Below are 15,513 nucleotides of genomic sequence, written 5' to 3'. Positions count from 1 at the left end.
TCTGTGCTCCTGAGCAGAGCCGGGGTACCCAGGTAGTAGCCCTCAGCTCAGTGATGTGTTGCTGCACCTGTCCCCTCCCTCAGGGGTCCCCTCGGTGTGCCTTGTCTCTCCTGTCACCTGAGGGTGGGGGCTGGACTCCAGACCTCCCTGTTCCCCTGAGGCCTCCAGGGCGGGGGATCCGAGCTGCCTCCCCTGCTGTCTCCTTGCAGGCATCGTGTGCCTGGTGGTGACCATCATGTACTGGAGCGGCTGGGAGATGGGGGCTGTGGAAGCCATCTCCCTGTCCATCCTTGTTGGCTCCTCCGTGGATTACTGCGTCCACCTGGTCGAGGGCTACCTGCTGGCTGGAGAGAACCTGCCCCCCCACCAGGCCGAGGTGTGCACCCTGCCCGCCTTACCCACTTCCCACCACATTGGGTCTTCTCCCACCTGGGTGCAGCTGAGGGACCCTCAAGGGCAGCTGAACATCCCAGCACCAGGACCCCCATGCAGGCTGTGTTCTAGAAACTAAGGTTTCCCAAAGCTGATCCCCAAGCCCCAGGGACTCAAGTTCTAAGGTCCACACCTCCCAGCCTCAGTCTTCCCAAGTGAACAATGAGAGGGTTGGACAGACGCAGGATTCCAAGGGGGCCCTCCTGCTTCACGCTGCCCCAAGTCCATGGCTCATTCTCCTTCCAGCCATGACCCAGAGGCCGCAAGTCTGCTCCAGCCCCTGGTGGCTTGGTGAGGACATGTTCACATACTCAGTGCCAAAACCGGCTCTGGGCCTAGTAACGATTTTTTTCTTTAGTTTGGAATTGCGTTGGTGTGAAAACATTCACAAATGTGTAAAGATCAAAGCAGTTACACAGGACCTACTGTGCAGACCCTCGCGTCCTGTTGCCATAGCAACACCTACCTGGTTCCTACCCTCCCAACCCTGGGAGGCCACTTGCAGCTCTCATCCCAGTAACAGAGCAGGAACCTGGCGTGGGGTGGGGGTGCGTGATTCCCCAGGTGCTGGCCAGAGGGGTCCCGCAGGCAGGCTGGGCTCCCAGCTCTCCTCTTGCCCCCAGGACGCCCGAACGCAGCGCCAGTGGCGTACGCTGGAGGCCGTGCGGCACGTGGGCGTGGCCATCGTCTCCAGTGCCCTCACCACAGTCATCGCCACAGTGCCCCTCTTCTTCTGCATCATCGCCCCATTTGCCAAGTTCGGCAAGATTGTGGCACTCAACACGGGCGTGTCCATCCTCTACACGCTGACCGTCAGCACCGCCCTGCTGGGCATCATGGCGCCCAGCTCTTTCACTCGGACCCGGACTTCCTTCCTCAAGGCCCTGGGTGCCGTGCTGCTGGCAGGGGCCCTGGGGCTGGGTGCCTGCCTCGTGCTCCTGCAGAGCGGCTATAAGATTCCCCTGCCCGCAGGGGCCTCCCTATAGCCCGGGACGGGCTCTGGACACTTGCACCTTTGGTCCCGTGGGTGGGGGACAGGAGCTGCTTCCCAGCTCGGCTTCAGCTAGCTGTGTCCCCAGGCCTGGGCCCAGGGTGCCCTGCGGGCCAGCGTGGAGGCTGACACCCACACAGATGGTGTGGACCATGCTGCCTTGCGGAGCTGGGAGTTGGAGACAGCCGCCACCCCACAGGCCGGGCTACTGGCAGCCACACTCGGCTTTTTGCCCAGTGGCAGAAGAGACCAGCCCTCCTCCCATGCCCGGTCACCATGGGGGTCAGGTTATTTTTGTAGGGGGTCTCCCTCTCACACTGCCTCAGTGCTCACAACCTTCCAGTGTGGATGTTACAGGGTGGCCCCCATTCTACCGATGTGAAAACCGAGGCGCCAGGACACAGTGGCTGCCCTGTCGCTGGATCAGTAGCAGAGCCAGAGCTGCCTCCGAGCTCCATGCCGCCCTCGGGAATCATACAGGAAGAGCACAGTGGATCCAGGGTGGGGGCCTCTCACCCCCTACCCCCGCCCCCCCGCAACCCTCCCCTTCAGCTTTACGGCGGCCAGTGCTGAATGGCCCTGTGGCCCTCCCTGGGCCTTTTGGTCTTGGCCAGAGAAGACAGAAGGCCCCGGCTTGGGCTTCTGCATGTCCTACCCCTGACCCCAGCCTCAAGGGGCCCCTCAAAGGCCCTCTCTGGGGGCTCTGGGGCTCAGCACAGCTTTCCTCATGGATCTAAGCCCCCGTCTTTCCCACCTGACTCTGAGTGGATGTTTTGGGAGATGGCCCCTGTGGGGAGGAGCTGCCGTGCCTGCCGCCTGCTCACGGCAGAAGGTTGCTATTAAAATGACATAGGATTGCAGACTGCTGCTGTTAATACGAGCATTTTAAGCACCACTGTCTCTACCGCTTTTCTCAAGTTGAAGTGACCTTGCGCGCTGCCCAGCCTGAACCTGGCGCAAAGGCTGGGGCTGGCGCCAGAGGGAGAGGTGGGTGGGCTGGAGGGTGACCGACCCTCCTGGAACAGGTCACAGGGCACTCTGGGGGAGGTGGGGTTCAAGAGATGCTTCTCTCTTTAAGGGGTCCAACTGGCTCCACAGAGGGGGCATTTTGAGGATGCCTTTGGTGTGCCAAGTATTGTGCTGGGCACTGAGCTCTTTCCCTGGGGACAGACATTGCCACCAGGCTTTATGAGTGTGGACTCAGATTGAGCTGGAATGAATTCCTGAGGGTGGGAAAGACATCAAAGGGGGTTTCCAGGCCAGCCCTCCTGGCCTTCTGTAAATATTAACTGGGGGCCTGGGGATGCAAGACAGACATACACCATTGTGTCCTCCACTTAGCAAGTGTTTGTTGAGGGACTGTCAGACCTTGGCCCACCATGCATAGTGAAGAAAGACATCAAACAAGCAATGAGTGAGCCTAGCAGGCGGCACTGACTGTGCCAGAGGCTCTCCTCAGAGTTTGTGTCCGTGTCCCGGGGCTGCCATGAAAAAGCTCCACGCACTGTGTGACTTCCACAACAGAAGTTTAGTCTCACAGTTCCGGAGGCTGGATGTCCAAAAGCAAGGTGTTGGCAGCGTTGCTTCCTCCTGCAGGCTTTCAGGGAGTCCGTCTCCTGCTTTTCTGGCTTCTGCTGGTTGGTAGCAAACCAGCCTTCCTGTTCCTTGTCTCCAAGAGGCGTCACTCCAGCTTCTGCCTCTGTCCTCACGTGACTTCCTTAGTCTGTTTCTCTGTTTAGGTCACCTTCTTTCTTTCTAAGAGGGGCACCAGGCATACTGGATTAGGCCCCACCTTAATTACTTCATTTTAACTTGGTCATCTACAAAGAGCCTATTTCCAAATCTCGTATTCACAGGTATCCAGGAGTTAGGACTTCAACATCTTTCCAGGGACACAGCAGGGTTCCCATGTGTGAGCTCACTTGTTAACCATAAGGAATAGGTGTTGTCACACCCATTTTGCACACGGGGCAGCCAAGGAACTGAGATTGACTTGCTTGGATCACGCAGCTACTGAATGGTGGAGCCAGGTGCCGAGCCCCACCAGCCTGCCCCCAGGGTGTTTCCTCAGCCATTAAGATTCACAGCCTCTCAATACAGTCTAACAAAGGCTGATGGTGGTTACAGGGTTGTCTGAGGTTGGTGGTCAGATCAAGAGGCCTGTTCTTAGAAAATCTGGAATGATAACCCTTGTGTTTGTACAATGCTTCATACCTGAGCATCTTCCCATCCAACATCTGGAAAACCTGGACCCTTGGAGGCCCAGCCAAGAGCGCGGTGGCTGAGGGGAAGGACCATGGCCCGAAGCACACAGCCCTGAAGGGCCTGATCAGGGCACAGGCTGGGCTCTGACCTGGGACCCACTGGCGGCGGTCCCCAGATGTGCAGGAGGCCACATCTGCAGGGTCAGTCCTCGTCCGAGTGACCACCCATGCAGGGGAAATGGGGCAGGCTGGTGGGAGGAGGCCCGGTAGGAGCAGAGGGGAGGGGAGGGGCTGGCAAATTGACAGGATGCCCCAGAAGGTGCTTAGAAAAAGGATCTACATCTCCAAGTGCTTGTCCTGAGACCTTCCCAAAAGCTTAGTTTTAATATGGAGATAGAATCATTTGCATATCATTTGCATGCAGTTCAAATAATGCCCATTTGGCCAGGCGCAGTGGCTTGAGCCTATAATCCCAGCACTCTGGGAGGCCGAGGCAGGTGGATCACACGAAGTGAAGAGTCCAAAACCAACCTGGTCAACGTGGCAAATCCCCGTCTCTACTAAAAATAACAAAAATTAGCCGGGCATGGTGGTACACATTTGTAATCCCAGCTAGTTGGGAGACTGAGGCACAAGAATCACTTGAACCTGGAAGGTGGAGATTGCAGCGAGCCGAGACTAGGCCTGGGAGACAGAGCGAGACTGTCTCAAATAAATAAATTAATTAATTAATTAATAATAATAATAATAATAATGCCCGTTTGTAAAGAAACCCTCACCTCGCCCATCTCCTTTTGTGGTACAGCTCTTCTTCCTTCCCCTGGCCTCTGTCTTTTCAGCATGTTGTGGGGGTTTTGGGCAGGCAGGTCCACGGTGGAGGAGCCAGGCCCTATGTCACTGTCATCTCCCCCAGGGTGGCGAGGGCTCCGTGGCACATGTACACCTCTGATGTAACCCTCATGCTCCTGTGAGTGGAGTTCCCATTTCACATATGAGCACTCAGAGGCCCAGAGAGGGGAAAGAGCACACACCCAGCATGCTGCCAGGCAGCTTCCCTCCCCGCCGGCCTCTGGCCAGGGTCACCCCTGGGGATGGCATTCTCAACTTCAGGTCTGCGTCTCATCAAAGCTGACCTGTCTGGCCCTCGTCTGGCCCTGTTTGGTGCCTGACCTGTCCAGCTCTCAGTGGGTGGTAGTTCCTCCAGGAGCGGGGCCACGGCCAGGCTGGGGAAAGGCTGTGAGTGTTTGGGAGTTTCCGAGAACTCTGGCCACACAACCAGTTGCCTACTTACCTCCAAATAGATCCCCCTTCATCTTGTTTGTGAATACTGGCGCCACAGGGTCCCAGAGGCACTAACTCCCACGAAAAGAACCTTGACCTTCCTTTGCCACTGATGCACAGCTCATGGTCTTAATGAGCTTTGCTGAGCGTTAATGAGATGCTCTTTGTTAGCTCAGGCACAGCAGGTAGCCCGAGGTCTATGAGGATGTGCAGACATTTAGCGTGCCAAGGTGGCAGCGCATGGCACAGAGGAGGGGCTAAGGGCATGAGGAGAGTGAGAGGAGAGGGACCCCTACCCCCTGCCAAGGTTCCCTGAGCCCCCGCTTCTCTCTCCTTCCCCTTGGAGACCAGGAGGTATCAATGTGTGCTTGTGTGTATGGAGCGCCTGCCTTGCCTGGACAAGAATCTGTGCATTCTCGGGAATCTTTAGAGCACTGGTCAGAGGGAATGCTTTTACCCTATTTCACTGCTAAGCAACTGAAGCCCAGAGACATGAGCTGTGCCCAGGTCCACCCCACCAGCTGACAAGGGGCCTTGAGGAAGGGCAAGGCTGTGCCGACTCCCATGTCCACCCAAGGAAGCTGGACTTTACCCTGGAGGGAATGGAAATTACAATGAAAGGTTTTTAACAACAGAAGACCATTTTATGTTTATCCATTTGGTAAGGATCTACAAGGTTGATAGCACGCTGCTGGCCGGGCTAAGGGGACACGGGCTGCCACGCATTGCTGGTGGGCATGTAACAGATTCCACTGAAGTGGAGGGTAATTTGGCAGTCACTATCAAAATTACAATCTCACAGTTCTTTTGATTGAGCAATCTTGCTTCTGAGAATCTATCCTGCAGCTAAACTTCCTACGCTGGCCAAGTGTAGAAGTTATTCACTAGAGGCTTGTCCGGTGCAGCAAAGGGCTGTGAGCCCCCCACATCCATTGGCACAGGGGCGATGGAACATTCTGTAGCCATATTAAGAACAAGGAAGCATTCTATGTAACAACATGAAAAAAAAATTGCCAAGAGATATTACTACAGAAATGTATTATCTAGATGATATTTTGTAAGCAGGGGAGAGACGTGGCTGTCATTTGCTCCTTAGAAAGCTCTGTCTGGCTGCAGGGCTGAGGGTGGAGGGGAGGCAGAGAGAGCAGGGAGGAAGGAGAGAAGGAGCTCACCCTGTTCAGAAGGCATCGGCAAATGTCAACTGACTTGCTCTGCCCTGGAGGCATCGCCAGGAGATGCTGGCACCAGCGCCAGCCACCCTCCCTGCCTTCCCTGAGTAAGGACGTGGCAGGACTGCCCTGGCCTGCTCCAGAGCCAGAATCCCAGTCAGAGGCTTTGGAGCATTGAGCAGCATGACATTGCCTGATGCTGCTCCCTTGCCCACTCTTGTAGTTGAGCAGAGGGGATGCTTGGGAGGGGACCACACAGGGTAACAGAAAGAGGCCGGAGTTCGGATACAGCCATCCTGCGGTGCAGTCACGGAACCCTTCCTCACCCTGCCTCTGTCAACTGTGTGAATGTAGGCAAGTCACATTCCCCATCTTAACCTGTTTGCCCATCCATTCAATAGAGTAATTAATACCCATCGTGCGTGATCGTGTTTTAATAAGATGATGTTTGCCAAGGGCTTGGCACAGTGATACCTCTAAAACCATCATCCCGACACCATCGTTGTTATGAAACAGATTTCTCCCAACTCAGGACAGCATTTATGCACTTGGAATTGCAAAGCACTTCGATAAATAGGAACTATTCTGTCCCTGGCTGGTCCCTCTCCAACTGCTGGTGGTATATGTTTTCTTCTCCTATTGATGTGGGGCCCAGCCATGTGATTTTTGTTGTCCCTGGGGATCTTGTCAAGAGCGAGGCCAGTGCAGGCTTGTAGTTCCTGTCCAAGGGGACCTCCCTGTGCTTCTGTGCCTCCCTGGGAAGAGCAAGCACCAGCTAGCCCACTGGTGCCAGCAGGTTGAGAGACACATGGAACTCACTTCAGCCAACGTGTGGCCTGGAGCCAGGTTGCGCTGGTCCTTGCATAGGTCAACTGACTCCCAGCTGACACCAACAAGTAACCGTCATGCAAAGCCATGGAGTGTGAGGGGTTTGTTTCTCAGCTTTACTGCAGCAATAATTGCCTGAAGCATTGCCTGTTGCCTCCAGAATCAAATTGAAGTTACTTCACCCAGCCTTCCAGGTCCATTAGGGTCTCAATGACTTCTGTGTTTTTATCTCATGTCACTGCCTCCACGTTGCACCTCAGGCCTCAGCCGAACCAACTTTTCAGTTCCTCAGTTGTGCCGAGCTGTGGCTCCATCGCTGCCTAAACACTCCTCCTGCACCTGCTACACCTCCATAGCCTCCCCTTCTCCTTCAGGATGCAGCTTCCTCCAGGAAGCCTTCATTGGTGCCCAAGTCTGGGTTCGTCGTCCTGGTATATGAACACACAGCGCTGTACTTCCTCTGCCCTGTGTTGTTCATGACCTGGTACTTGGCTCTGTCCCCGCACTGGGGGGAGAAGTCATGAAGTCTCCATGAAGACAAAGACTGGGTATCCCCAGTTCCTGGCGTATAGTCTATTCATCATAAATATCCATTAACTGGACACATTTTCTATCCCTTCAAGCCTCAATCTGCCTTTCTGTAAAATGGGAACAATCTCATCAAAACTGGGGCAGAGCAGTGTCCTGGCCTGTCCTTGCTGCAGCGGGAGGAGCCAGCACCACACCTTTCACTCTCCAGCCGCCTCTGCCCACCCATCCCTGCTTCCCATCCTCCTCCTGCCTCTTCTCCAAGGAACTCCAGGTGAAGATGCGGATTGTCAGCAGAAGATGAATGCCCAGGTCTACCTGACGGGACGCTGCTTGTACTTACCTGGTTTGCATGGGGAGGAGAGAAGAGCTTCCTCCGGGGCTGTCCCCAGTCACTCCACTCTGCCTGCCCGAACACCTTCAGGGTTGATCTGCCTTGCCTCGTTGGTGAGGACAGGCAGAAGCCAGGGCGCCAGGGAAAGAGGGTGGGAGGGAGGGAAGCTGAGCTGTAACCGAGTCCCTTCCACAGGCCTCCTCTCCACCTAAGCTCACTTCCTCCCCAATACCCACCCCGCGAAAAAGGTGCACCCCCATTTCTCAGAGAGGAAAGTGACCCAGCCACCTTCATCGAGTGGTGGGATTGGAACCCAGGCCAGCTGACTTCAAGGACAGTTTGCACTACATATGAATGCCTCACAGGGAGCAATGGCTCGGAGGGCCTCAGTGAGGCAGGCAGCATCAGAGGAGAGAGAGGGCATCTGTGACACTATTACAATAAGAAGAGAGACTATGTACCTCACAAGAGGCTGGCTCGTTCAGAACCTCACCAGCTCCTCACAACTTTGCGAGGCAGGCATGTTACCACCCCATTCTACAGATGAGAAAACCGAGGCTTAGCAAGGTGGAGTGACTTCTCCCAGGGGCTCACAGCAAATGATGAAGCTGAGGCAAGACTCTTCCCATCTCGTCCCCTGGATCACTGACTTCCAGAGGTCCTACCCAGGGGATCCCTTGTCCCAGGGACACTTTGGCAGAACCTGATACCTTGGGACATATCCTGTCCCTCTGGTGTGGTGATGAGACCATCAGCCTCCCTACATTCTACCCATAGCTGTGTGACCTGTACAAGCCTCCTGATCTCTCTGAGCCTCTGAGTATCAATGATCTCTTGCTGCCTAACAAACCACTTCAACATCTAGTGGCTTAAGACAGCCATGTATTTAGCTCGTGATTCTGTCACAAAAGTAGCTGGGCTCATCTGGGAGGTTCTGGCCCTGGCAGGGCTCCCTGGTGTGTCCGCAGTCAGCTGTTCTGCAGTCAGCTGTTCTGCAGTCAGCTGTAGGTTCACTGGTGGTTCTGCTTTGGGGACTTAGCTGGCTGTCAGGCTGGAGGCAGGGGTCACAGGGTCATCATATGCCACTCACCACCCAGCAAATTAGCTTGGGCTTGTTCACAGGGCAATGCCAGGGTTCCTGGAGAATGAGTGGAAAGGCCCATGGCCTTCTGTTATGGGCTGAATTTTATTTCCCCAAAAAAGCGTGTTGGGCCGGGCGTGATGGCTCACACCTGTAATCCCAGCATTTTGGGAGGCCGAGGCGGGTGGATTGCTTGAGGTCAGGAGTTCAAGACCAGTCTGACCAACATGGTGAAACCCTGTCTCTACTAAAAATAAAAATAAAAATAAAAATAAAAATGGCGTGGTGGCAGGCACCTGTAATCCCAGCTACTCGGGAAGCTGAGGCAGGAGAATCACTTGAACCTGGGAGGCAGAGGTTGCAGTGAGCCAAGATCACACCATTGTACTCCAGCCTGGGTGACAGAGATAGACTACATCTAAAAAAAAAAAAAAAGAAAAAAAAAAAAAGCATGTTGAAGTTCTAACCCCCAGTATCTCAGGATGTGATCTTATTTGGAAACAGGGTCTTTACAGATTGAACCAAGTTAAGATGAGCTCATTAGCATGGGCCTTCATCCCAGCATGACTGGGATTATCCACTGAATTGTGTCACTCCACTGCAAAATTTGTATCTTGATGCCCTAATCCCCAGAACATCAGAATATGACTGTATTTAGAATAAGGTTCTTAAAGGGGTGATGAAGTTAAAACAAGGCCATTCAGATGGGCTGCAATCCAATCTGACTGCTGTCCTTATGAGAAGAGAAGATTAGGACACCCAGAGAGACACTAGTGGCCTGTAAGCGTGGACTGACAGCCACGTGCACAGGCGGCAAGAGGGTGGCTGTGTGCAAGCCCAGGAGAGAGGCCCAGGAGAAACCAACGCTGCCCACACCTTGATCTTGGACTTCCAGCCTCCAGAACTGTGGGAGAAAACCTTTCTGGGTTGTTTAAGCCCCTAGTCTGTGGCACATGTTATGCCAGCCCCAGCAAACTAACACAGCTGGTATCCTGATAAAAAGAGGGAATTTGGGCACAGACACAGCTGAAGGAAGATGAGGTGAAGACACTGGGACAAAATGCCACGTAAGGATGGAGAATAGGTTGATGCACCCACAAGCCAGGGACAGCCAGCAGAGCGTCAGAGGCTACGGAGAAGCAAGGAGGGAATCCTGCCCCACCAGGTTTCAGAGGGACATGGAACCTATCAGCACCTTGGTTTCAGAGTCTAGCATCCGGGACTGTAAGATGAGACATTTCTGTTGTTTAAGCCACCTGGTTATGCTACGGAGTTATGGCAGCCTTCAGGAACTAGCACCCTCCCCAGGCCTGGCATCAGAGCTGGCACAACATCACTTCTGCCGCCTTTGGCTGTCAAGGTGAGTCCCGGGTCAGCCCAAGTTCAAATGGTGGAGGAATAGGCTCTACCTCTTAACGGGAGGAAATTTGAAATGATATTACAAAGGCGTGGGGACACAGGAAGGGGAATTTGTGCAAACAATCAACCACTCACCATTACTTCATCCATCAGAAAGGACCAAAGATGCACCTAACTCAGTGTTCCGGTAAGGATTCAATATGGCAAGGTTGGGAGGCACTTGGCACAGAGCAAAGGCTCCATAAAAGTAATTGATGATTTAGCAACATAGCTATTTTTGAGGGCAGGGTCCTTGCTCATGTTTGACCTCCAGTTTTATTACAATGCCTGGCATGGAACAGAGGCTCAGGAAGAATCTTACAAATTCGAGCCGGTTTGGTATCGAGAGTCCCTGCATGCCGCAAGGGCCGACCCAGTGCCGCCTCATATCTGAAGCTGCCCAGTCCACCACATCAAAGCTGCTGCTGAAGCCAACAACCTTGTTCCCATGGCAGTGGCTGCAAAGAACATACAGGCCTGTTAGCCACTCCGAGCTCACTCATCCTGGGAAGCTGCCTCTGGGGCACATGTTCCTGTCTCCTGGTCCAGACAGAGGAAGTGACCCACAGAGAAAAGGGCACAGCCACCTCCCACTCTGAGCCAAGCAGAGCCTCGGAGACAGGTCGCCTCCTCCAGGCTCCCTCCTCTGCTCCACCCTCCTCCCTGAGCTGTCACTGATGCATAGGTGGGTCACAGGTGTGCAAGCTCTTTGCAGCATCCTTCCTGCCCTAATTACTTCAAACACCAAAGACTTTTGAGTAGCTAAAGATCACAAGCTCAGACCACAAGACAGGTGATCAAACCTTTTTTTTACAAAAAGGGAGAAGGCATGAGTTGAGGGGAGAGGAAGGACACACACGCTCACATTTGCCAACCCAAAAATGCAATTTATAAAATGAAAATCTGGTGTCACGTTCAATTAAATTAACAATTTGTAGATAATTCACAATGCTCATACCATTAAGCAAATGCACTTTAAATTGATTTCAAATTAGCGGGCTAATGATTCCCCCCAAGTCCAGTCTCCGCCAGCCCCCAGTGCAGTGTTTTTAATAAGAGGTAGGTGTGCAGTAGCAGCCTGTTTATTCCATAATTGAAGCCGTAATTGAACCTGAGGTCATAGCCAAGGGCCCTATTGATCTGCATAGAGAGGAAAAGTGCTGACAGTGACCATCATCAGGCCAGAGGGGCTGGTGGGCCATGGGAGGCTCCTGCAGTTGTGTTGCATTTTGAGCTCATTTCCTGTATGACCTGAAGGTGGCTGTGATGGCTAACGAGGGAGCTAAATAACCTTGAGACACGCAGAACTCTGATTCCCAGTCCTGCAGATTGTACTCAGAACTGCCCTAAAAGCATGTCAAAGATCTATGTGATCCTCTAATATTCCTAGGGCCCCAGAATGAACTCTCTGTACCTTCTCTTTGCTTACCATGCCTGCCTGGCCTCTAAGTCTCCAGGACAAGGAAATCCAAGCCAAAGTACACCACAAATGTGTACTCTCCCTCCTCATCCTAAGTTTGGAGTCCTTTAACCCTCAGCCAAAAGCTCTCTTGACCCCAACTCAGAAAGGCAGGGTGAAAGGTCTACGGTCCTGTTGGCATAGCCCTGATTGCTCCCATCTCTCAAAGCATAAAACATTACCCATCTTTACTGCTGCCTCTACAAGGGCTACGAGAAACTTTAGCTCCATCTGAGGAGGACACAGGAGCCTCATTTTATTCTACACCAGCTACTTTGGCTGTTCTGAATTGAGCGCTCTTTTCTCCAAAGAGTATAGCAGAGAAGAGGAAGTGGGAGGAGAAGATGACAGGGATAAAGAGAGGTCCAGGGATAAGAAGCAAGGAGGATGACAGACCTGGTGTTCAAAAGGACAGAGAGTGGTTGGGCAGGGTGGCTCATACCTGTAATCCAAGCACTTTGGGAGCCTGAAGCAGGAGGATCATTTGAGCCCAGGAATTCAAGGCTACAGTTAGCTATGATTGCATCCCTATACTCTGGCCTGGGTGATGGGTGACAGAGCGAGATCCCATCTAAAAAAAGAAAAAGGACAGTGAGAGACAGAGACAAAGGGACAGAGACATGCAGAGAGACAGATACAGAGAAATAGAGACAGAAATAAAGACAGAGGCAGAGAGAGAGAGAGACAAAGACAGAGAGACAGAGAGCTAGAAACAGACAGGCAGAGATACAGACAGAGAGAGGCAGACACACACACAGATTGATTTTACAGAGGAGTCCGTGTGTGATTAGAAATCTTGTGACCCCAGCATCAGAGAGGATAGCAGCAGGATGAGGCAAACTCAGCACTGGGTGCTGTAATGAACGGATCAATGTCTAGGACAGTCTATAAAGTACTCCATGTGTGCCCCTGAGATTGTTGAGCTGTCTATAAAACAGTCCCAGTTTGACAGTTTGAGCCTAAAGTTATCTAAACACTATACACAAACTGGGAGTAGATATGTTGCCCCAAATCTCATAGAATCTAAGGAAAATGTGAGGAGGGAGAACAAAGGAGGAGTTTGCTCTTTTCCCTGCTAATTGCCCACTCCTCTTCTTGGAGCAAAGAGCTCCTTGCAGATTGATTTGTTTTGTTTGTTTGTTTGTTTTTGAGATGGAGTCTGGCTCTGTCACCCAGGCTGGAGTGCAGTGGCACGATCTCGGCTCACTGCAAGCTCTGCCTCCCGGGTTCACGCCATTCTCCTGCCTCAGCCTCCCGAGTAGCTGGGACTACAGGTGCCCGCCACCATGCCCAGCTAATTTTTTTTTATTTTTTATTTTTAGTAGAGACAGAGTTTCACTGTGTTAGCCAGGATGGTCTCGATCTCCTGACCTTGTGATCTGCCCACCTTGGCCTCCCAAAGTGCTGAGATTATAGGCATGAGCCACCGCGCCTGGCTGATTTTTTTTTTTTTTTTTTGAGACAGGGTCTCACTCTGTTGCCCAGACTGGAGTGCAGTGGCATGATCTTGGCTCACTGCAGTCTTGACCTCCTCAGCTCAAGTGATCCTCCCACCTCAGCCTCCTGAGTAGCTGGGACAACAGGCATGTGCCACCATATCCAACTAATTTTTAAAATTTATTGTAGAGGTGGGGTCTCCCTATATTGTCCAGGCTGGTCTTGAACTCCTGGGCTCAAGCAATCCTCCAGCCTCCCAAAGTGCTGGGATTACAGGCGTGAGTCATTGCGCTCAGCCTCCTTGCAGATTTTTAATTGTCCTTTGCCTATCCGGAGCTCTAGGACTCATCTAGGGTTCTGGGGATGAAGACCACACTCCTGGCTCTCCTTGGCTGGAGTCTTCTCTCAGGCACATTCTAGCCTGAGGTGTGGAAGAAGAAAAGCAGGTGATTTATTCTAAACTCTACACCATCTCATTCAGATTCCATTACAGGAGTCAGTCATGGTAATAGCCAAAGAGAAGAAAGATGTGAGAGGAGAATAGTTTCCAGGGAGGGATTAGTAGGGAATAGTCATCTAATCAATATTGATCAATAGAGTGACCTAGAAAACTCTAAGGCCACAACTATTGAAACAGAGCCTCCCCCTAGAACATCTCCACTGATCAAGAGAAGACAGAAAGGTTAAAATCAGAAAGGAGAAATTAATTTTTTTCAAGCAATGGCTGTAGACTGATACAACCACTTTGAAAACATAGGTATATGCCACGACCCAGCAATTTCACTCCTGGGTATGTATTCAACAAAAACAAGTGCTCTGTTCATCAAGAGACACGCACAAAAGTGTTCAAAGCTTCATTCATCATAGACTCAAACTGGGAATAACCCAAATATTCATCAACAGTAGAATGGATAGATAAAATGTGATTTATTCACACAAAAGAATATTAAACAGCAGAGAAAAAGAATGAACTGCTGATACACAGCAGCATGGATGAATCTGAAGACATAATGTTGAATGAAAGAAGTCAAACTTAGAAGACTGCATATGGAATAATCCCATTTACATGAAGTTTGAGAACAGGAAAAACTAATCTATGGTGACAGATATAAGAAAAGTAGTTATCTTTGGTGGAAAATGCTTCCTGTTAGGTAGCACAAGGCAGGAGGCATGCTGGAAATGTTATGTGTTTATATCTGGATAGTGGTTACACGCACACACGCATACACACAAATTCTTTTCTTTTTTTTTGAGACAGAGTCTCACTCTGTCACCAAGGCCGGAGTGCAGTGGCGTGATCTCGGCTCACTGAAAGCTCCGCCTCCCAGGTTCACACCATTCTCCTGCCTCAGCCTCCCGAGTAGCTGGGACTACAGGCACCTGCCACCACGCCCGGCTAATTTTTTGTATTTTTAGTAGAGATGGGGTTTCACCGTGTTAGCCAGGATGGTCTCGATCTCCTGACCTTGTGATCCGCCCGCCTCGGCCTCCCAAAGTGCTGGGATTACAGGCGTGAGCCACCGTGCCCGGCCCACAAATTCTTTAAGCTGTGCACTTAAGATTTGTGTACTTTATATGTTATATCTCAAATTTTTAAAAAAATTTTATGAGAGGGAGTCTCACTCTGTCACCCAGGCTGGAGTGCAGTGGCAATCTCAGCTCACTGCAGCCTCCACCTCCTGGGTTCAAGGGATTCTCCTGCCTCAGCCTTCCGAGTAGCTGGGACTGCAGGTGCGCACCACCAGGCCCGGCTATTTTTGTAATTTTACTAGAGACAGGGTTTCACCATGTTGGCCAGGCTGGTCTTGAACTCCTGGCCTCAGGTGATTCACCTGCCTCAGCCTCCCAAAGTGCTGGGATTACAGGCGTGAGCCACGGCGCCCAGCCAACAAATATTTTTAAATGGTCACCCTGTCCCTACAAAATCTAAGTCATTATCTGTCACTTACTTCTTGTGGGCCACAAGATTTACAGAGCTTATTCCTTCCTTCCATCTTGAGGTAAATGGAAACATAGCTGCCCATTGGACACATGGACTCCTGCAGAGGTACCACTGCAGACTAGGCAATCTAAGGCTGAACTGGCAGGTGTCATACTAAGAGGAGATGGTGAACGGAGATCTGTAGACTTTCTGCCCTTCCTCATGGCATTACTGATGGGTTCACAACACCTGAGGCTGGACACACCCCATGGAGCTGCCAAAAGGGCTTAGAATCCCATAGCCCCTCTCCCTAGAGCAGAACAGAACGGCTGTAGCAGTAGCACCTGGATGAGTTTCAAGAGATTCCAAATGAGGATGGAATTATAGTCCAGCCTTGTGATTTCCAGCAGCTATCATTGCAGCGTGACCCAGCAATGGCAGGACGCAGTG

At 51.9% G+C, this 15,513-nt stretch overlaps 1 protein-coding gene across 1 annotated transcript in view; it reads left to right on the top strand.

Annotated features, from left to right (window-relative positions):
- Nucleotides 1-2,317, top strand: part of DISP3 (dispatched RND transporter family member 3) — a 56,365-nt gene extending 54,048 nt beyond the window's left edge. Inside the window, exons 20-21 of the mRNA XM_003822081.5 lie at nt 210-376; nt 1,056-2,317. Of these exons, the coding sequence (XP_003822129.2) occupies nt 210-376; nt 1,056-1,418 (530 nt within the window). The 3' untranslated portion in view covers nt 1,419-2,317. The remainder of the gene's footprint in view (nt 1-209; nt 377-1,055) is intronic.
- Nucleotides 2,318-15,513: the final 13,196 nt, after the last annotated feature.

This window comes from Pan paniscus, chromosome 1 (genome assembly GCF_029289425.2).
Source record: "Pan paniscus chromosome 1, NHGRI_mPanPan1-v2.0_pri, whole genome shotgun sequence".
NCBI lineage: Eukaryota > Metazoa > Chordata > Mammalia > Primates > Hominidae > Pan > Pan paniscus.
Note: the sequence above shows the minus strand (reverse complement) of the source record. Positions and strands in the feature narration are given on the sequence as shown.